Source organism: Dictyostelium discoideum (assembly GCF_000004695.1).
Source record: "Dictyostelium discoideum AX4 chromosome 6 chromosome, whole genome shotgun sequence".
In the NCBI taxonomy this organism is placed as follows: Eukaryota; Evosea; class Eumycetozoa; order Dictyosteliales; family Dictyosteliaceae; genus Dictyostelium; species Dictyostelium discoideum.
In genome coordinates, this window is record NC_007092.3 from 2,561,818 (window position 1) to 2,583,174 (window position 21,357).

Here is a 21,357-nt window from a genome sequence, read left to right on the forward strand (position 1 = left end):
AAAAAAGTCTATATTTGTTTGGAAAAAAAAAAATTTTTGATACTCAAAAAAAAAAAAAAAAAACAAATAAGAAAAAAAACAGTTAGAGGTGCTGATGTGTGTTTCACTTTCCAAATAAATGCGAGTGTGGTATGTGTGTGTGGTGACTTTATATAAATGTGAACTATTTAATTATTTAATTATTCAATTATTTTATTATTATTTTTTTCTTTATTTATATTTGATAAATTTTCTCTGTTTTTATTATTATAATTTTTATTTTTATTATTATTTTTATTTTTATTTTTATTTTTATTTTTATTTATTATTGATTTAATAATTATTTTTTTTTCACATCAAAAAACACACAAAATACACAATAAATAGTGAGGGTGAATTAACACAAAGAATTGATTAATAGTGTAGCTACACTAGTTTGTGTGTGAGAATATTGTTTTTGTTGTTGGTATGGTATCATTTTGTTTTATGTATATATTTAATAACAAATTATTATCATTATTATTTATTATTATTATTATTATTATTATTATTATTATTATTATTATTATTATTATTATTATTAATTATTATAATTATTATTTTTATTTTTTTTATTTTTTTTATTTTTTTTATTTTCTTTGTTTGGAAAAAAAAAAAAAAAAATTTTATCAAAACAATTTTATTCCCAAAAAAATAATAATAAAAAAAAAGATTATTTATGTGTATACCTTTGTGTACAATAAATTTTTTTTAATTTGATTTTTTTGATTTAGTTCTTTTTTTTTTTTTGATTTGATTTTTTTTTTTTTTTTTTTTAAAAATAAAATAAAATAATTTTTATGCTCCCATGGAAAAAAAGAAAAAAAGTTTTTCGAATAAATAAAATCAAAAGATTTTTTATTTTTTAATTTTATTTTATTTTTTTTTTTAATTTTTTTTTTAGGGGCCTAATTAATAAAAAAAATAGATTTATGGATTATTATTTTCAAAAAATGAGAGAATTTAAATCCAAAAATTTAATTTTTTAATTTCTAAAATTAAATCCAAATTCAGAGTTTCCTAATGATCATAATAAATAAAAATAGATTATTTTTTATTTTAATTAAAATTTTTATATATTTTTTTTTTTTTATTTTTTTATTTTTTTTTTTTTTTTAAAAATTAAAACTTTTTTTTTTAATAAGTAAAAAAAGTTAATATTAATTTATGGTTTGAAACTGTTAACAAATTCAACACCTCTTACTGGAACTTCTTGGAGGTAAACGTTGGTAAAGAGTTCACGAGCTTGTGGTAATGGAGCAGCGATAGCTTTTTCAGAGGCTTTTTCCATTTCATCTCTAACGGTTTCTTCGATGGCAGCGAGTTGATCTTCAGTTGCGATTTTATTGTCCAAGATGATTTGACGAATGTTTTCAATTGGATCTCTAGTTTGTCTAACGTGGTTAACTTCTTCTCTTGTACGATAAGTGATACCTGGATCAGACATAGAGTGACCTACATAACGATAGGTATCCATTTCTAAAATGATTGGACCATTACCAGCTCTACACCATTCAGCGGCGTATTTACCAGCTTCTTTGACGGCGAAAACATCCATACCATCGACTTTTAAGCCTGCAACATAGTGACCACGAGTATAGAAATCGTGACCAGCAGTTGATCTCTTTTGAGAGGTACCCATACCGTATTTATTGTTTTCACAAATGAAAATGACTGGAAGTTTCCAGAGTGAAGCCATGTTGAAGGCTTCAAATAATTGACCTTGATTGGCAGCACCATCACCATACATGGCTAAACAAACATTACCGGTCTTATTGTACTTTTGTGCAAAGGCAATACCAGCACCAAGTGGACATTGAGCACCAACAATACCATTACCACCATAGAAATTCTTTGTAAACATATGCATTGAACCACCTTTACCCTTTGAACAACCAGTTTCTTTCATTAATAATTCTGCAAAAATTTCTTCTGGTGTTGCTCCTCTTGATAACATATAAGTGTGATCTCTGTATGCTGTAATAATATGATCATCTTTAGTAATTGCACTTTCTAAACCTGCACAAACAGCTTCCTAAAAAAAAAAAAGAAAAAAAAAAAATTAAAAAAATTATTAATAAATTTTAAATATAAAATAAAATTTGAATTCAATTAATTTATTCCATTCATTCATCAATTCATTCATCAACTGATTCATCAATTCATTCATCCTATTCTTCATTCATTAACTTTAAATTTCTTTAATTATAAATTCATTATATTGATTTAATTCTTTATTTTGATTTACTTGTTTTCAATTGTAAAATGTATAAATCGTCATTCATTCATTCATTCTTTCTTTCTTTATTTTTATTTTTTTTATTTTTATTTTTTTTTTTTTTTTATGTATGAATAGTGATTGAATGGAATGCATTGTTGATGATGATGATAATGATAATGATGATGATGATGGAAAAAACATTGATAGAATTGATTTATCTATATAATTTAAATATACTCACTTGACCAGTGTATAAATGACAGAAACCTCTAATTAATTTTTTTTTGTATAAACCATCACAAACAGTTTCGAGTCTTCTAAATCTTGACATTTCAGTGAAGAATGAAATGAGTTCATCTTTGTTGGTAACAGTTGAGTCAGATGGACCATCACATAAGTATGTATCGGCTTTTTTAAAATTGTGTTTAATTTCACCACTCTTTGAGGCAAAAGTTCTTATCTATTTTAACAATAATAATAAAAAAAAAATTTTAAAAAATTAATAATTAATTTACAATTTATTGTCTTTATTAATTATCAAAACTATTATTATTATTAATCAGAGAGAGAAGAAGATTTATTTTATTTTATAATTCTTTTTTTTTTTTTTTTTTTAATAAAAAAGTAAAAAAAAAGAAAACAAAAATAATATTTACATGTCCTAGTGCTTTACTGTTGACTTTTAAAAAATTTGATAACATTTTTTATTTTGGTTTGTGAAAGAATGTGAAAATAAAAAAAAAAAAATTTCTTTATGAACAACAAAAAAAAAAAAAAAAAATTAAAAAAAAATTTAAAAAAAATTAAAAAAATAAAATTTTTTTTTTTTCAAAAAGTGTTGTGAAAAAAGACTTATTTAAATATTTAGTTAGTGTGTATTTTATCTTTTTTTTTTTTTTTTTTTTAATATTGGATGAATATTCTAATTGAGTAAATGTAACCTAAAATTAATTTTTTATTGGTTTTTTTTTTTTTTTTTTTTTTTTTGTAAATTAATTAATTGGAAAAATTTAATTCATTTTTTCTTTTTTTTAATTAATTATAATTTTTTTTAATTATTATTTTTTATTTTAAAATCGTAGAAAATAAAATCGGAAGTATGTTAACAGATTAAATATATTAATTTTTTTTAAATTTTTTTTTTTTTTATTTTTTATTTTATTATATTAACGAAGTTTTTTTGAACTAATAATGTGAATTTATAAATTATGAAATAAATATTTATTTATCTTGACCATACAATTTGCTCATATCACTAGCAAAATCTTCTTTTGTTTTATTTAATTTAGCATAGTCATCTTTTTCTTTTTGAATTTGAATTGATTTTTGTTCTAAAATCTAAAATTATTGGAAGTTAAAAAATAAATTAATTTAGTTATTACCGATATTTAAATATTTGAAAATAAAAATATTTTGAATGGATAAAAAAAAATAAAAAAAATAAAATAAAATAATTTTTCAAAAATATATTTTATTTTTTTTTTTTACAAAAATAAATAAATAATTTTTTATAATAAAATGTCAAATTGTGAATAGAAAAAAAAAAAAAAAAAAAAAAAAAAAAAAAAAAAAAAAAAAAAAAAAAAAAAAAAAATTTTAATAATAATAATAATAATAATAATAATAATAAAAATATTTACATTAATTTCTTTTAATTGATGAGCAGTGAAATCATATAATGGTGAACCTGGACCAGCTCTATAAAAGAATCTTGATTTTGAACCTTTTTTAGCAACTTGAGGTTCCATTGAATCTATATTTTCTCTTCTTTTGAGAAGTTCTCTTGCGGTTGGTGCTTTAACTTTTGATATAGTTAAAAGATCCTCCAAGGATTCTGATTCTGTAGTATATTTGATTTTTGCTACCAATTCCATGAGATCGTTTTGAATTTTTTCGTTGTTATTCAATTCTTGGGTGATCGATTGTGCTGAACCTAAATTTGGTGCTAAATATTTCTCAACTCCAACTAAACCTTTTGCTAAAACTGGTTTCAATATATCGATTGGTTTATTAATTGGTGATTTTGAAAGATCTTTAAATAATTCATAAGAATCAAAATTTGATACTTTTTCACGCTTTAATTTATCATAAACACGTTTTGATACTAATCTCTTTGCATAAAAACATTTTTGAATATATTGTTGTGGATTTGAATTTACAATTAATCTACTTGTTGATGACATTTTTTTTTTATTCTTTTTTTTGTGTCAAATTTACAAATTCTGGAGAATTTGATCAATAATATTACTATGAAAATGTTGTTCGAGTAAAAAAAAAAAAAAAAAAAAATGAAAAAAAATTGATCAAAAAAAAAAAATATAAAATAAAAAAAAAATAAAAATAAAAAAAAAAAAAAAAAATTGAAAAAAAAAAAAAAAATTTGAAAAAAAAAAATGAAAATATTTCTTTTTTTATTTCTATATTTTAAAACATAACTTTATTTATTATTTTGGAAAAAAATAATACTAATAATAAATAAATAAATAAATTAATTAAATTAAAAATTTAAAAAAAGAAATAAAGAAAACCCAATTTAAATTTTTATTTTTTTTATTTTTTTTTTATTTTTTTTATTTTTTTATTTTTTTATTTATCTATTTATTTTAAATAATAATAATAATAATAATAAAATATTTAATTACTATTTTTTTAAGTTTTAAATCAAGAGATTAGCTCTATTTTTCGGGCCAAATAGGATATTTTAGGGAAGCACCTAAGCCATTACTTTTTTTTATATAAGCATTATATTTTATTTTGAATATTAAAATTAACAACATCAAAACATCAACAAAATTAAAATAAGCAACAACATTTCAATACACTTGAAAATATAACCTGGTTAAAAAGCTTTTTTTTTTTTTTTTTTTTTTTTATTTTTATTTTTTTTTGGATTTTTTTTTTTTTTTTTTTTTTTTTTTTTTTTGTTTTTTTTTCTTTTTCTTTTTTTATTTTATTTTATTTTTTTTTATTTTTTTATTATTTTTTTTTTTTTTTTAAAAATTTAAATTAATACCGATTTACTTTAAAGTAAAAGTAAAAACAAAAATAGAAATAAAAATTTAACTTTAAAAGAACAAAAGAAAAGAAAAGAAGAAAAAAAAAAAAAAAAAAAAAAAAAAATACACACAAAATGGATGAGGGTATGAATTATTATTTTAAAAAGAAAACCTACATGACACACAAATTATATTATATTAATATACTTTACAAATAAATATACACATATACACACTACTACCACCACACACACACACACACACATATTATATATAAATATTTGTTTATTAACATATTATATTTACAAAAATAATAATAATAATAATAATAATAAAAATAAAAAGACATTTCAAATGACCCAAAAAATAAACATTTCAATGAAGATATAAATTCAGTATTATTGCAATTCTCTAAATCTACAGAATGGGCAGATTTCGTAAAATGTTTAGCAAAGTTTGCAAAAGTATTTGAAAAGTATCCAAAATCAACCTATATTCAAAATAAATTAATGGTATCAAAAAGATTATCACAATGTTTAAATCCATCATTGCCAAGTGGTTGTCATATGAAAGCATTAGAAACTTATGAATTAATATTTTCAAGAATTGGTGTAAGTTTTTTTTTATTTTTTATTTTTTATTTTTTTTATTTATTTTTTATTTATTTTTTTTTTTAAAATAATAATAATAATAAATATTAATAATATTATATTATATTTTTATAGCAAGAAAGATTATCAAAAGATATTGCAATATATGCAACTGGTCTATTCCCATTATTTCATTTAGCAAGTACAGATGTTAGAGTAAAGATAGTATCACTCTATGAGAGACATATATTGACATTGGGATTAAGATTAATATCATGTTTGAATGGTGTTGTGTCATCGATTTTACCAGGTTTAGAAGAGGGTCAAGGTGAAGCATTTGAACAAGTTAAAAAGTTATTAGATGGTTTATGTCAATCAACCTCAACGACTCTTTTCTATCAAGCACTTTGGAAAACTTTAATTACAACACCATATAATCGTTTAGCAACTTTAAATTATTTATTATTACGTTTACCAAAAAATGTTGATGCTTCAAACCAAAGTAAGTGTACTTTAATAAATAATATAAAATAAATAATATAAAATAAATATTAATATTTTATTCATTTATTTATTTATTTATAATAGTTATGTATTTACCAGAAAAAGATACATTAGTAACACAAGCAATTACAAATTCATTATCTGATAAGAGCATTTTAGTACAAAGAAATATATTGGAATTAATTACAGTTAATTTTTCATTGAATGGAAATGTATTTTCGGCAGAGGCAACGGAAACAATTGTAAAATCAGCGATTATGGTTGTAACTAATAAAGATATGTCATTGAATAAGAGATTGTATACTTGGTTATTGGGTGATAGTGATTCAACACATACAAAATCATATGATCCAAAATATTTTGAAAATTATGCAAAACAACCAACTGTAAATGCATTAAAATCATTTTTTAGAAATACTTTAGAATTTTTCGAATATTTAGAACAACAAGCATTATTAGATTCATCATCTTCATCATCATCACAACAAACACAACAACAAACACAAACACAACAAACACAACAAACACAACAAAATTGTAATATAGATTCAAATGGTACAGCACAAGTTGTAGTAACATATTTTGGTAGTACATTAAATTCAGGTATTGGTAGTAATGAAATTATTTTACCATTTAAAATTTTAATATTCTTTTTTCAAAAGGAAGAGTTTCAAACGATTATCAAAGATATTTTACCAGATATTTTAAAGTATATCTTTACATTTAAGGATGGTTATTCGTTTAGTAAGGACGTTATAAAGTATACCGATGATTTATTAGAGACAATTAGTGATCATAGTACAATTTGGGAATTGTTTAGTCAATTGTTGGAATGTGGTACCAATGGTAAAATGAGTTCAATCGAGTCGGTTAAATTGGTAGAATGCATTTTGGATATTATGCCATTATCAACTGAAGAGGTACAATTGAATTATTTACCATCATTATTGAAAACAATGATAAATTCAATGTTTCATATCGTAGAGATTCAAGATCATCAATTAATCATTCAATATACTCAATTACTCTTAAAAATAACTGGTAAAATAATAGTTGATTCACCATCTTCTTTAAATTTCTTAGTTACAGCAATAGATTCTTATCAAGATTATTTCTTAAAAATTTCTGATTATGTTCAAAAACAATTACAATTACAACAAGTTCAACAACAACAACCACAAGTTCAACAACAAGTTCAACAACAACAACAACAACAACAACAAGTTTCACAACAATTTAATATTTCAACATCATCATCATCATCATCACCACAGCAATTTTCATTATCAAGTGGTAATAGTAACAATAACAATAATAATAATAATAATAATAGTAATAATAATAATAATAATAATAATAATAATAGTATGAATTCAATTTATTTTGCAAATTCAGATATTTTTGTAATTTTAGATTTATCATTTCAAATGTTAGTTGGATTAATTTCACAATTTAAAGGTGGACAATCTAATGCAGGATTATCAACATCACCACAACAATCATCGCCAACATTAGAGTCAGCACCGAAATGGTTTTATCCAGTATTTGGATTTTGTGAAAGTGAGAATCCATTCATAAGTTGTTTGGCGATTAAAACGTTTATTAGTTTAGCTAATAAACATGGTGATATGGTGATGAGTAGATCATTTAAGAATATTATAACACCAGATCATTTTCATCGTTTAGCAAAAAAGTTATGGTCGTTGTTAGATCCGATCTATAGTGCAATTCATTATCGTGTGGCATCATTGTTCATATTGTTACGAGAATTGAATGAAGAGGGTACAAGTAGTGTTATTGCAGACGCAATGTTGGATTCAAATTTAATCAATCGTACTGAAGGCTATCAAAAGTTTGCCCTACTTTGGAGATTAACTGGTGAATTGGGTAATTCGTCATTACCATTCTCAAATACTCTATTCCTCATGTTGGATTCACTTAGCAATGATCAACCAATCATTAGATTAACTGGTCATACTTGGTTGGCTGATTCAATCTCTAGAGCTGAACGTATCTTGGATCCATTATTAAAGATATTATTAGATAAATCAACAATTCGTTTCAATAATACTTATCAAACCATCTATGATACTCGTCGTGTTATCTATGTATTTAAAATCTTAAAAACTATAATCGAATGTGATTTTAAATTATTTATTCAACATGTAATTGAAAAACCAATTTCAAAAGATGTAATATCCTTAAATGATTTACAAACTTCAAGTTTTAGAGAATCAAATAATAAATATACTAGTAATAATACAAATAATAATAATACAAATAATAATAATCAAATAAATAATAATAATCAAATAAATAATACATATAGCGGTTTTAGTAGCGGTAATAATAATAAATTAAATAATAATAATAATAATAATAATAATAATAATCCAAATATAACAACAGAAACTTCATCAGATTTTTTATTTATACCAACAAATAGTTATATTGATTTATTAGTAGTTGTTTCACTTAGATTTATTCAAGGTCAAGTTGGTTCAATTGCAAATCATCAAACTAGTGATAGTAAAACATTTGTATCACAAAATGAAGTGGTTCAAATTTGTGCTGCAGAATTTCTTCAATTTTTATTGGTTAAAACTTCAATTCAACCAATTAAAGCTCAAGAGATTGCTCAATCAATTCAAGATCCAATTTTACAAAATTTAGCACAAGCAGTTTCAACTTCGAATATGGTATTACAAGTACATTTATTATCATTATTAAGATCAATTGTTTTAATTGATTCTAGTAATAATAATCAATCAAGTAGTAACAATAGTGTAAATAGTTCACCAACATTATCATTATCACCTGGTGGTGGTGGTGCTAATGAAAATAGTTCAAATATAAATAATATTAATAATAATAATGGTAATCAATTAAATAATTCATTAGGAGTAACATCATTAACATCAATAACGCAATCACAAATGTTTTTACAGACTACAGTGGTGGGATTAATTCAACCTTCAACTAGATTTAATATTAGATTTTATTGGTTAGATTTTATAACTTTTTGTTTACCAAGAATGTCAAATTCATCAAATTTATCATCGGTTGTAACAACCATTGTAAATTGTTTACGTGATATTTTAGGTTCTTTCGATAGTAGATCATTATATGATAGTTTAACATCTCGTGACATCATTGTAATTCTAAAGAGTTTAACTTATATCTTCAATATTTCAATATTGGAACCAATTACATCATTTGATAATTCTGGTCAAGATGGTACCGATCATCATGGTCACCATCATCATGGTCATCATCATGGTGGCAATAGTGGAAGTGGCTTAACAAGTCGTAGTAGTGCATTGGGTGTAAAGATTTTCACAGATTTTGTAAAGGATGTTTTCACAAGTGATATTGATAATCTTGTTTCATTGACACCAATTGGTCATGTTAGAAAAGATATCTTTAATGTATTGGCAGACATTTTCCAACCATTCTTAAAGATTTGGGGTCAACCAAAATCTTCAACCTCTTCAAAGATCTCAATGTCAACTGATGTTTCCTCTGACACTCATAATAAATTTGCAATTCAAGATCTAATCATTCATATACTCGATCCATTCATGACAAAATATCCACAACAATTCATTGAAGCAATCGTTGAATTATGGCAAAGAAATGAAGTAACCTCAACAACACCATTAACAAGTAGTATTAGTAATAATAATTTATCAGGTATTTCAAGTTATACTAGCAGTAGCAGTGGTGGTAGTAGTGGTAATGTTGGTTTAATTAGCAAAGAACAAGAAGCAATTCAAAATAGAAAAGTCATTATGGAGATAATTAATAGTTTAGAACCGGTTAAAGAGGAATCTTTGTTTAATGCTGCTTATCAAATTTTAACCAATATTAGATTACAAGAGAAAGCTAAACCACCAAAGAATATAGTTCACAAGTTAACAATGAAAGAGAGTTCTTTGTATGATTTCGTATTTAGATTCATTGAAGAGTATAGCACTCAGTTTGATGGCGTATCACCTTCTTTCCTTTCATTTGTTAGAGAATCACTTCATAGTTCAAATCCAATGACATTCGTTTCACAACTTTCAATCATTAATACCTATGTTAAAAAGTTAATACCAGATGAAAAGACAAAGAATCTAATGCGTTCTAAAATTAATAAACGTGAATTACAAGAATTATTACCAAAGATTATTGAACCATGTTTCTTAATCTCTGGTAAAGGTTTTAGTGATATTTCAACCTTATATATACCACCAACTACAAATAGTAATGCACCACAACAAATTGCGACAACAACAACAACAACTACAACTACATCAACTTCATCACCACAAGATTCAAATTTAAATAATAATAATAATAATAATTCAAATACACCAACTTTATCAGGTAATTCATCACCACTTTCTTTAGGTTCACAACAACAATCATCACCACAACCATCATCACAACAACAACCATCACAACCACCACAACAAACACAAAGACCAATTTCAATGGATTTAAGAGCATTCTCAGAAGGTGGTTATATTCCATCACAATATACATCAAGTAGTACAAGTATTGTTGAAGATTCAAATGTAAATAGTAGTAATAATAATAATAGTAATAATAATAATAATAATAATAACCTTAGAAATAGATCATCATCAGGTGGTGAATCAGAATCAACATTAATTGCACCAACTAAATTGAAGAAAGAAGCCAATAGATTGAAATCTCATGTTAGTTTGAAAGCATTGATTGCATTATCAACATTGTTAGCACCATTATTAGATTCTGTATTTGATGATAAGGAAAAGATTGCAACCATTTTAGCAAACTCTTTACATTGTTTAGTACCCTATTTAAAGTCTAAAACCGATATTAATCGTGAAAACAATACATACTATACCACTTGTTTATTCGCTTCATTATCAGAGTATCCTTACAATTTGAAATCCATTAAAAAGGATGTCATAGAGTTATTCTATGATCAAGAGTTATTTAAATCAGATTTAAGAACATTGGAACAAGCTAGTAAATTCATAAATTCAACGATGATTTGCGATAAGACAGCTTTATCGGATTTCACTAAAGTACTCCACAAACCATGGACAACTACAACCACAATGTTTACAAGTAAAGACACTGAAAATTTAAATAGATCAAAACAATTGAAACGTTTATCATTCGTCATTTGGTGTGGCAATGAAAATCAATACCTCTCCATTCTACCATTGGTTCAAGAGAAAATCGTTGAAGCTTTGAAAATTCCTAATGCTGTACCACTTCATCTTCAAGTATTCTTTTGTTTACGTGTTTTGTTAATTAAAATATCTCATCAAAATTTACGTTCTTTCTGGCCAATCATTATCACTGAATTAATCGAAATCCTTTCAAATTCCGATCAAAGTGAATTAGTATTGGCAGCTTGTAAATTCTTAGATTTAGCACTCACCCTACCAACTATCACTGAACAATTCAATTTATTCGAATGGGTTTTTGTAAAAGATTGTTTTGTTAAACATTCTCAAGAACCACCTTTCTTACCATTTGTTGATCAAATTTCAAAAAGATTAAATAATACAACAACAACAACAACAACAACAACACCATCATCATCACCATCACCGTCAACACAACAATCAAATAATAATAATAATAATAATAATAATGTAAATTTTCAAGAAACTCAATTAGTATTAACATCATCAGGTATTGTTGAAACACAATTATTTGAAGCACCATATTTACGTCCATGTATTTTGATTAGAAATATTAATGAATTACCAGGTGGTTTCAATGAATTTAAATCATTCTTGGCTCACTTTTCAAATTGTATTTATAGTAGACATTTACAATCAGCTAGAAAATCAGTGGATTATAAATTCATTAATGAATTACTTTGTTTTGATTTCTGTGAATTGGAACCTTCAAAACTTTATTCAACACCTGAATCAACTTTGGCTTTCGAAAAGAAACAATATCATGCTAAACAAATCCAGCTTCAATTATTACAGAAAATGAAAGAAAATGTCGAAAACAATTCAATGAATTGGTTAAAATCAGTTTTACAAAATAATAATTCTCCACGATCAAGAGCAATTTCAATCTCTAGAGAAAAAGATCAAACTGATAAATCATCTGATGAATAATTTAAAATAAATAATAATGGAAAAAAAAAAAAAAAAAAAAATATACAATTGCTACGATAAACATAAAAAAATAAATAAATAAAATTTTAATATATATATATATATATATATATACAAATATAATACTCAATTTTTTCATTTTGTTTTTTTTAATCATCAAAATAAATATATATATATATAAATTGTCTTTAGAAGTTGTAAATTTTTAAAATTCCATTTTAAAAATAAATGTTCCAAGAATAAGATCTTGGAAATTATTTCATAAGAATTATAATAAAATTAAAAACTAGTTAATAATAAAAAAAAAAAAACCCAAAACAGAAAAACATGAACGCGTTTATGTTTTTCACCACATTGCACCCTTTTGAAAAAACATTTATTTTTTTTTATTTTTTTTTTTATTTTTTTTTTTATTTTTTTTTTTTTTATTATTTTAATTTTAATTTTTTTTTTTTTTTTTTTTTGTTTTTTTTTTTTTATTATTTCTTTTTTATTAACATAATAAATTATAAAAATTTTCATTGTTCAATAAGTTTATGTGCTTCGATTTTGATTAAATAAATATTAATAATATTATTTATTCTTTTTATTTTAAAATAAATTTTTTTTTTTTTTATTTTAAAAAAAAAAAAAAAAAAATTAAAAGATGAGTACAAGTAAATACTCAAAAATGTAATTATTATTTTTTTAAATTTTATTTAATAGATAATAATTAGTAATAATAATAATAAAATAGATGAATAAATAATAATAATAAAATTATTATTTTTTTTATAATAAATTTAGGATATCAAGTAAACATGGATATAAAAAAACAAGAATTAAGAATAATACATCAGATTCGGATTTATTTAATTTGGTAATGCCAAAAGCAGATGTTGTTGGATTTAAATCAAAACAAGGTGGTATTTCAAGACAAGCTATATCATGGGCTAAATTTGCAAGATTAAATAATTTTTATATTTGGTTATTTTTAGCGGCAGTTGGTTTATTAGGATCAATTTATTTGGTAGCGGTAGATTTAATATTTAAATATGTTGTATTTTCATGGAGAGAAGCATTCATGAGCTTGACAGAGAATTATTTCTTACAATATCTTAGCTTCATTGCATGGACTGTTGCATTGGCGACTGGAAGTTGTTTCATCATTAAAAAGATATGTCCTGCAGCTGTTGGATCGGGTATACCAGATTTAAAATCAATATTCTCTGGATTTTGGAACCCATTCGTTGTGGCACCTATGGTGTTGTTATGGAAAACCATTGGTTTGCTATTATCTTATGGTAGTGGGTTGTCAATTGGTAAGGAGGGACCATACATTCATATCAGTGCGACATTGGCAAATACATTACTCTCAATTAAACCATTCAAATCAATCGCTCAAAATGATACTCAACGTTCTCAATTGTTGGCAGCATGTTGTGCTTTGGGTGTTGCCGCTACATTTGGGTCACCCATTGGTGGAGTATTATTCTCAATTGAGGCCACTGGTACTTTTTATTTAATTTCAAACTATTGGAGAGCATTTTTCACAGCTACTGTTGGTGCGGTCGGTATTAAAATCCTCTTGTCAAATCCTTCAAATGATCTATTGGAATCTTTTCGTACTCATTTCGCTGATTTAAATCTTGCAAGTGCTCAATTAATTGCTTTCATCATTTTAGGTGTACTTTGTGGTTTATTAGCTTCATTATTCATCTCTCTTTATACTAAAATTTATAATTGGAAAAAACATAATGCTGAACTTTTTAAAAAGATAACGTATGTATTTTTTTTTATTTTTTATTTTTTATTTTTTTAAATTTATTAATTATTAATTGTTTTTTATTTTTTTGGTTTATTTTATTAGACCATTTGGTGAAGTTATAATTGTAGCAGCAGCAACAGCAATTTTAAGTTTTCCATTAAAATTTTTAAGATTAGATCATGCGACAGCAGTACATACAATGTTTACAGCAACACCAGATAGTGATAATAGTGAGGTATTATCGGAGTTGGCAGTTTGGACCGATTCAATGCCATTCAATCATGGTATTATTTTAGCATGTTTTTTATATGTAGTTGTCAAATTGGTATTAACAGCCGTCTCTATTACATTACCAATTCCATATGGTATTTATATTCCATTGTTTGCAATTGGTTCAGCAGTTGGTAGATTCGTTGGTGAACTTATGTTGGTTTTATTCCCAAATTCAAAAGAGATTTATCCAACTGGTTATGCTGTGGTAGGAGCGGCTGCACTTTGTGGTGGTGCCACTAGAACCGTAAGTTCAGCAATGATTATTTTGGAATTAACAAACGATTTAACATATATGGTACCAGTATTATTGGGTGTAGTACTTTCTTGTGGTATTGGTAATCTATTAAATCATTCAATCTATGATTGTTTCCTAAAGAATAAGAATTTACCATATTTACCATTCTATAAAGCGAAATCCGATAGTTTAATAGCACGAGATGTAATGAAACGTGACCTCTACTATGTTTGTCAAAATACAACTTTATCTCAAATTTCAAATCTCTTAAAGAGAGTCGATGAACATTCAATTCCAGTAGTTTCCTCAGATAATGATTTACAATTAATTGGTACTATCTCAACAACAACTTTAGAAGAAGTAATTGCATATCATGAACGTTTGCATTCTTATTCAAAATCACCATTATCTTTATCTGATAATGGTATTGATATAAATGATAATGACAATAATGATAATATTAATAATAATCAAAATAATAATAATAATAATAATAATAATAATAATAATAATAATAGTAATAATCAAAATAATTCACTAGTTAGTGAAGCAATTGAAATGAATGTTTTATCAGATTCAGATAATGATGAAAATAATAATTTAATACCAAATATTCCAATTAATGATAATAATATTATTATTCAAAATAATATAAGAAATAATAATAATAATAATTTTAGCGATAATAATAATAATTATAATAATAATAATTATAATAATAATAATAATAATAATAATGATAATAATACGAATAATGATAATAATATAAATAATAATTCAAACGATATAAATGAGTCAATCTCAGAGGAAACAACAATTGATTTAGTTCAAATGGAGTTACAAAATCCTTGGGTTGTCATTGATTCATCCCCATTCCAAATTCAAGAAACGATGCCAGTTAGAAAGATCGTTTTTATGTTTATGATGTTGGGCGGTAATATTTTATATGTTACCAACAAAGGAAAATTAACTGGTGTTGTTGCGAAAACGGAATTAGTGCATCAAAATAATAATAAACATTAAACATTACTTTATTAATAAAAAAAAAAAAAAAAAAACAGTTATTTTAATTTTAATTAATTTTTATAATTTTTTTTTTTTTTTAATTTATTTTTTTTTTTTTATTTTTTTTTTTTTTTATTTTTTGTTTTTAAAAAAAAAAATTAAAATATTTTTATTTTTCAATAAAAAAGAAAAAAAAAAAAAAAAAAAAAAAAAAAACAACCACCACCAATATATTCTTTATGATTTAAAAAATCATTTAGAAATAATAGTAAAAATGTATAAGACGAAAAAATATAAAAATCCATTTCCAACTAATAGTTATAAGGAACCTGAAAACGATAGTGATAACGAATATATTTTACATAATGAAGAAGACAACGAAGATTATGGTAGTAATAATAATAATATAAACAATGATGGTTTTTCATATGAAGATAATATTGAAAACAGTGATACTGAAGATGAAAGAGAAGATTATGGTTATATTAATTATAATACTAATAATGAAGAAGATGATGAACCCATTGACTTATCAACACCAATAAAAAAGAAAAAAGCGAATAATAAATCTTTTAAACCACCATATAAAAATACAACAACGACAACAACAACAACAACAACAACACCACCAACACCACCACCTTCAAAAAGTAATAATAATAATAATAATAATAATAATAATAATAATAATAATAATAATAATAAAAATAAAGAGAACATAAATAAAGAAAGCGAATATGAATTAAATAAATTTTTAGATTTATATAATGACTTTAAAAGCGAATCCGATAATAAAGTGAAACCAACAGCAACAACTACAACTACTACCACTACTACTACTTCTACCTCGACTTCGAAATTAAATAAAGATAAAAAAGGTGTAATTGTTATTGAGAGTGATGAAGAAAAAGAAGATAATACTATTAAAATTAATAAAAGGAATGGTAAAAGAAAAGAGGGAGAGCAACAACAACAACAACAACAACAACAACAACAACAACAACAACAACAACAACAACAACAACAACAACAACAACAACAACAACAACAACAACAACAACAACAACAACAACAACAAGGAAATGAGGATAATTTAAAATCTGAAAATTTCAACAAATTCAAAAAACTAAAATCATTTTCTAACCAACCAACTCCTCTTCCACCCATGCTTTCTAATCCATTTTTAAATAATAGTGGTAATAGTCATAACAATAACAACAATAGAATTCTTTTTAATAGTCAATTTACAAATGCTTCAAATTTAAATAATAATATAAATAATAATATAAATAATAATATAAATAATAATATAAATAATAATATAAATAATAATATAAATAATAGAAATAATAATACAAATAATTATACAAATAATAATAATAATAATAATAATAATAATAATAATACGAATAACAATAATTCAAATAATAATATTAATAATAACAATTATAATAATAATAATAATAATAGTTTTTCATTTTTACCAATAAGAAGTAATACATTACCAACAATAGTAACAAGAAGAACCGGTATTCAATCATCTTCCTCTGATAATGGAAATAGTAATAGTAATCATAGTAGTTCTATGAATAAGAGAAATACTTCAAAAAGTAATAATAAAAAATCTACAACAACAACAAAGACAGTTTTACCACCACCCTTATCAAGTAGAACTCAAGAGGAAGAAGATTATGCACTCGCATTATCCATAAGCGAAGGTCTTAATGGCGGTAGTGGCGGCGGTAGTGGTAGTGGTAGTGGTAGTAGTGATAATTCAACAAAAACAAAGAGAAGCAAAAGTGAAAATGATTTACCGAATGAAGAAACTAGACATCAAGTTGAAATGGATAGAAGATTCGCTGAACAATTACATAGAGAACAACATGAAAATATAAATCAAATACAACAATTACAAAGACGATTGCACCTTAATCAACAAAGAACCAATAATATTAATAGAAATCATCATGGTGATGAAGATGAGGAGGATATTGAAATGCTTAATTTAAGGGCTTATCAACAAATACAACAACAATTTAATCAACATTTTAATCAACAATTAAATCAATTAGCCAACCACCCACTTGCAAATCTATTTTCACATGCCTCTAGAGGTAGAGGTAGGGGTGCTAGGAGAATACCTCATCATCCTCATCATCATCATCATCCTCATCAAGCACAATATTTAACAGGACTTAGTCAAGAGCAATTGAATTTAATGACTCGTGATTTCTCAAGTAACGATTATGAATTACTGCTTCAATTGGATGAAAATATAAATAATAAGGGTGCCACCACAAGTGATATCGAAAATTTACCTGTACATACATTAAATAAACCAACTGCTACTACTACCTCAACAACAACAACAACAAATTCATCAACTAGCGACGATAATAAAAAAAATGAACCAACAACAGATGTTACTTGCTGTATATGTCTATGTGAAATGGAACCTGGTGATGCTGTAAGAACTTTACCATGTAAACATTTTTTCCATGTATCAGTAAGTATAAAATTATAAATAATTTTTATCATAATCCACACTACATTGTTTACTAAATTAAAATAATTTTCTTTTTTTTTTTTTCATATTTATATAGTGTATAGATCAATGGTTAAAAGTTAATAAAGTTTGTCCAATTGATAAAAAGGCTATTGATGAAAAATAAATTATAAATAAATAAAAATAAAAATTGTATTAAACACTATCGAATATATGTATAGATTAATATATATATTTATATTAAAAAAAAAAAAAAAAAAAAAAAGTTTATTTTATTTTTATTATTTTAAAATTAATTTTTAAAATTTAAATACAAGGTATTAAATATTTTTTAATAAAATTCCAAACTGAAGAGGATGAGGATGATGAAGATGATGATGAAGATGATGATGAAGTTCTAGATTTTTTATAATTTGGATCTAATACTAATGGATTTATTTTTTTTTTTAAATTATTACTAAATTTATAACAACTCCATTTATAAATTGGATCTCTAATATTGAAAACTCTATATAGGATATAGTTTATTATGAATTTTGCTTCATTTCTATTGGTAGTATTTGTGAATGATATTTCAATATTACCATTATTAAAATTTTTAAATATTGTTGGAATTTTGAATTCATTTGAATTTTCATTACTATTAATACCACTATTATTATTATTATTATTACTACTACCACTACCACCACCACTAAAATTATTATTATTAAAATTTGAATAAACATTTCTAACATTACTAAACCAAAAGAAATACCAAACATCTTGCAAATCAGTTAATAAAAATACAATTGGATTATTATCTCTAACACGTGTTGATGATGCTAATAATTGACAAATTGAAGTTTGTATAAAGTTTTTTAAATTTGAACCATTTTGATTTCGAAGATGATGAAATGATGAATGTTTTTTAACTTCAATTAACATATGAATTTGTTTATCGAATAATCTTAAATTTGGTGGACATACTATTATTGATACAGTACCATTCAATGAATAAGGTAAGAATTCAATATACCTTGATGTATATAATAAATTTGAATGATGATGAACATCTCTATAAATTAATTCAAAATTTGTTTTACAATAATTATTATTATTATTATTATTATTATTATTATTATTATTATTATTATTATTATTATTATTATTATTATTATTATTATTATTATTATTATTATTCTCATTATTTGGTAATGGAATATTTATATTAAACCAATTGATAATTGATTTAATTTGGTCATCTTCCTCTTGTTCATTATCCCATTGATATGCTGGAATTTCCTTCTCTTTATTAAAATCACTTTTTCTAATTGATAATTCACCGTTTTTAATCTCCTTTATATTTATTGAAGCAAAATCAATTATGTTTTGAAACCTTTTTGAATTAATATCATTAAATAATAATGTAGTTTTTTTTATTACTTTTGGAAATGATTGAGATTCTGAATGATTATTATTATTGTTATTATTATAATTATTATTATTATTATTATTATTAGAATTATTATTATTTTCATTTAAATCATTTTCTAATAATAAATAAAAAAATTAGTGTTTTTTTTTTTATAAATCATTTTTGTTATTTAATTACCTCTTTTGTTTGAATTCATTTTTTATAGAAAGAAATTTAATATTTTTAACTAAAAAAAAAACTATTTTTTTTTTTTTGGTGCTTACTTTTTTTTTTTTTTTTTGTGAAACCTAATTTGGAAAAAGATCTTTTAAATTTATTTTTCTTTTTTTTTTTTTTTTTATTTTTTAATTTAAGTAATAAAAAAATCAATAGTGATTAATTTTAATAATAAAATAATAAACTGTTTAATTTTTAAAAATATTGTGTTTTTATTATTTGAAATTTATAAACAAAAAAAAAAAATGAAAATAAAATAGGAAATTATTTTTTTTTACTTTTTTGATGTTCAAATGTATAAATAGAAAATCATTATAAAAAACAAATAATGGAAAAATAATAATCATATAAATTTTAGATAAAACAAAAAAATTAAAACATTTTTTTAATTTGATCCATTTGGTTCATTTGGTACATCTGGTTCATTTGGTTTATAGATCAGCTCTATCTACAAAAATAATTAACAACAAAAAAAATAAAATACAAAAATTAACTTCATTTTTCAATTTTTTTTTTTTTTTTTTGTCCCATAATATTAAAAAAATTCATGCTTTTGTCAAAAAACCCACATTTTTAATTTGTTTTTCAGAAAAAAATAAAAATAAGTAAATTATCAATAATCTTCTTATCAATTTGTTTATTAGTAATATCAATAATATTATCTAATAATAATAACAATAACTCTAAAATTGAAATGAAAAACCATCTCAATAATAATGAGGATAACTCAACATTAATAAAGAAGAAAGTTTTATTTGTAATTGCACATCCAGATGATGAGTGTATGTTTTTCACACCAACTATTCAACACTATAATTTTATTGGAAGTGAAATATTTGTAGCATGTTTATCAAATGGTAATGCAGTTGGGTTAGGTAAAATTAGAGAAAAGGAATTAATTGATAGTTGTATTGATATGGGTATAAATCAAGAAAATGTTTTTTTCGATCAAACTAATAACTTTCAAGATGGTATGAATATAATATGGGATACTGATTTAGTTGAAAAAACAATTTTATCATTCATTAAACAAACATCTGCTGATATTGTAATATCATTTGATGAATGTGGTATTTCAAGTCACCCAAATCATATTTCAATTTCAAATGGTTTAAAACAATTAATGAAAAATAAATCCTCATCAACAACAACAACATCAACAACATCATCATCATCATCATCATCATCATTATCAAATAGAACAACAAATAATTTAAATAAAGAAATTAAAGCATATAAATTAGAAACAGTTAATATAATTAGAAAATATATTGGTATTGCCGATATACCATTAACAAAATTACTTTCATATGATGAAAATTCAACACAAACTTTCATTTCAACTCAATTATTTCCACCTTCAAGTTATTCACCAATGACAAAACATAAAAGTCAATTCGTTTGGTTTAGATATTTATTTGTATTCTTATCAAGATATTCTTTTATTAATACATTAATCGAAATAAAATAAACTTTTTTTTTTTTTAAAAATTTAAATAAAATTTAATAA

At 23.3% G+C, this 21,357-nt stretch overlaps 7 protein-coding genes across 7 annotated transcripts; 4 read left to right on the forward strand and 3 right to left on the reverse strand.

Moving 5' to 3' along the window:
* Positions 1 to 1,183: 1,183 nt before the first annotated feature.
* On the reverse strand, positions 1,184 to 2,940 carry pdhA (pyruvate dehydrogenase E1 alpha subunit; the record flags this gene model as incomplete). Its single annotated transcript, XM_629347.1, has 3 exons — positions 1,184 to 2,053; positions 2,481 to 2,699; positions 2,896 to 2,940. The coding sequence occupies 3 exons, from the start codon at positions 2,938 to 2,940 to the stop codon at positions 1,184 to 1,186; spliced, it is 1,134 nt and encodes a 377-aa protein (XP_629349.1).
* A 520-nt stretch (positions 2,941 to 3,460) lies between these two features.
* DDB_G0293126 (hypothetical protein) lies at positions 3,461 to 4,422 on the reverse strand (the record flags this gene model as incomplete). Its single annotated transcript, XM_629348.1, has 2 exons — positions 3,461 to 3,577; positions 3,880 to 4,422. 2 exons carry the CDS (start codon positions 4,420 to 4,422, stop codon positions 3,461 to 3,463), a joined length of 660 nt encoding a protein of 219 aa, XP_629350.1.
* Positions 4,423 to 5,369: 947 nt separating this feature from the next.
* DDB_G0293128 (hypothetical protein) lies at positions 5,370 to 12,448 on the forward strand (the record flags this gene model as incomplete). The annotated part of the gene is made up of 4 exons (XM_629349.1): positions 5,370 to 5,379; positions 5,581 to 5,846; positions 5,961 to 6,327; positions 6,414 to 12,448. 4 exons carry the CDS (start codon positions 5,370 to 5,372, stop codon positions 12,446 to 12,448), a joined length of 6,678 nt encoding a protein of 2,225 aa, XP_629351.1.
* Positions 12,449 to 13,094: 646 nt separating this feature from the next.
* On the forward strand, positions 13,095 to 15,726 carry clcF (chloride channel protein; the record flags this gene model as incomplete). The annotated part of the gene is made up of 3 exons (XM_629350.1): positions 13,095 to 13,120; positions 13,235 to 14,209; positions 14,298 to 15,726. The coding sequence occupies 3 exons, from the start codon at positions 13,095 to 13,097 to the stop codon at positions 15,724 to 15,726; spliced, it is 2,430 nt and encodes an 809-aa protein (XP_629352.1).
* A 256-nt stretch (positions 15,727 to 15,982) lies between these two features.
* DDB_G0293132 (hypothetical protein) lies at positions 15,983 to 18,380 on the forward strand (the record flags this gene model as incomplete). Its single annotated transcript, XM_629351.1, has 2 exons — positions 15,983 to 18,214; positions 18,312 to 18,380. The coding sequence occupies 2 exons, from the start codon at positions 15,983 to 15,985 to the stop codon at positions 18,378 to 18,380; spliced, it is 2,301 nt and encodes a 766-aa protein (XP_629353.1).
* A 140-nt stretch (positions 18,381 to 18,520) lies between these two features.
* On the reverse strand, positions 18,521 to 19,827 carry DDB_G0293134 (hypothetical protein; the record flags this gene model as incomplete). Its single annotated transcript, XM_629352.1, has 2 exons — positions 18,521 to 19,746; positions 19,809 to 19,827. The coding sequence occupies 2 exons, from the start codon at positions 19,825 to 19,827 to the stop codon at positions 18,521 to 18,523; spliced, it is 1,245 nt and encodes a 414-aa protein (XP_629354.1).
* A 714-nt stretch (positions 19,828 to 20,541) lies between these two features.
* pigL (phosphatidylinositol glycan, class L) lies at positions 20,542 to 21,318 on the forward strand (the record flags this gene model as incomplete). Its single annotated transcript, XM_629353.1, has 1 exon — positions 20,542 to 21,318. One exon carries the CDS (start codon positions 20,542 to 20,544, stop codon positions 21,316 to 21,318), a length of 777 nt encoding a protein of 258 aa, XP_629355.1.
* Between the last annotated feature and the right edge of the window lie 39 nt (positions 21,319 to 21,357).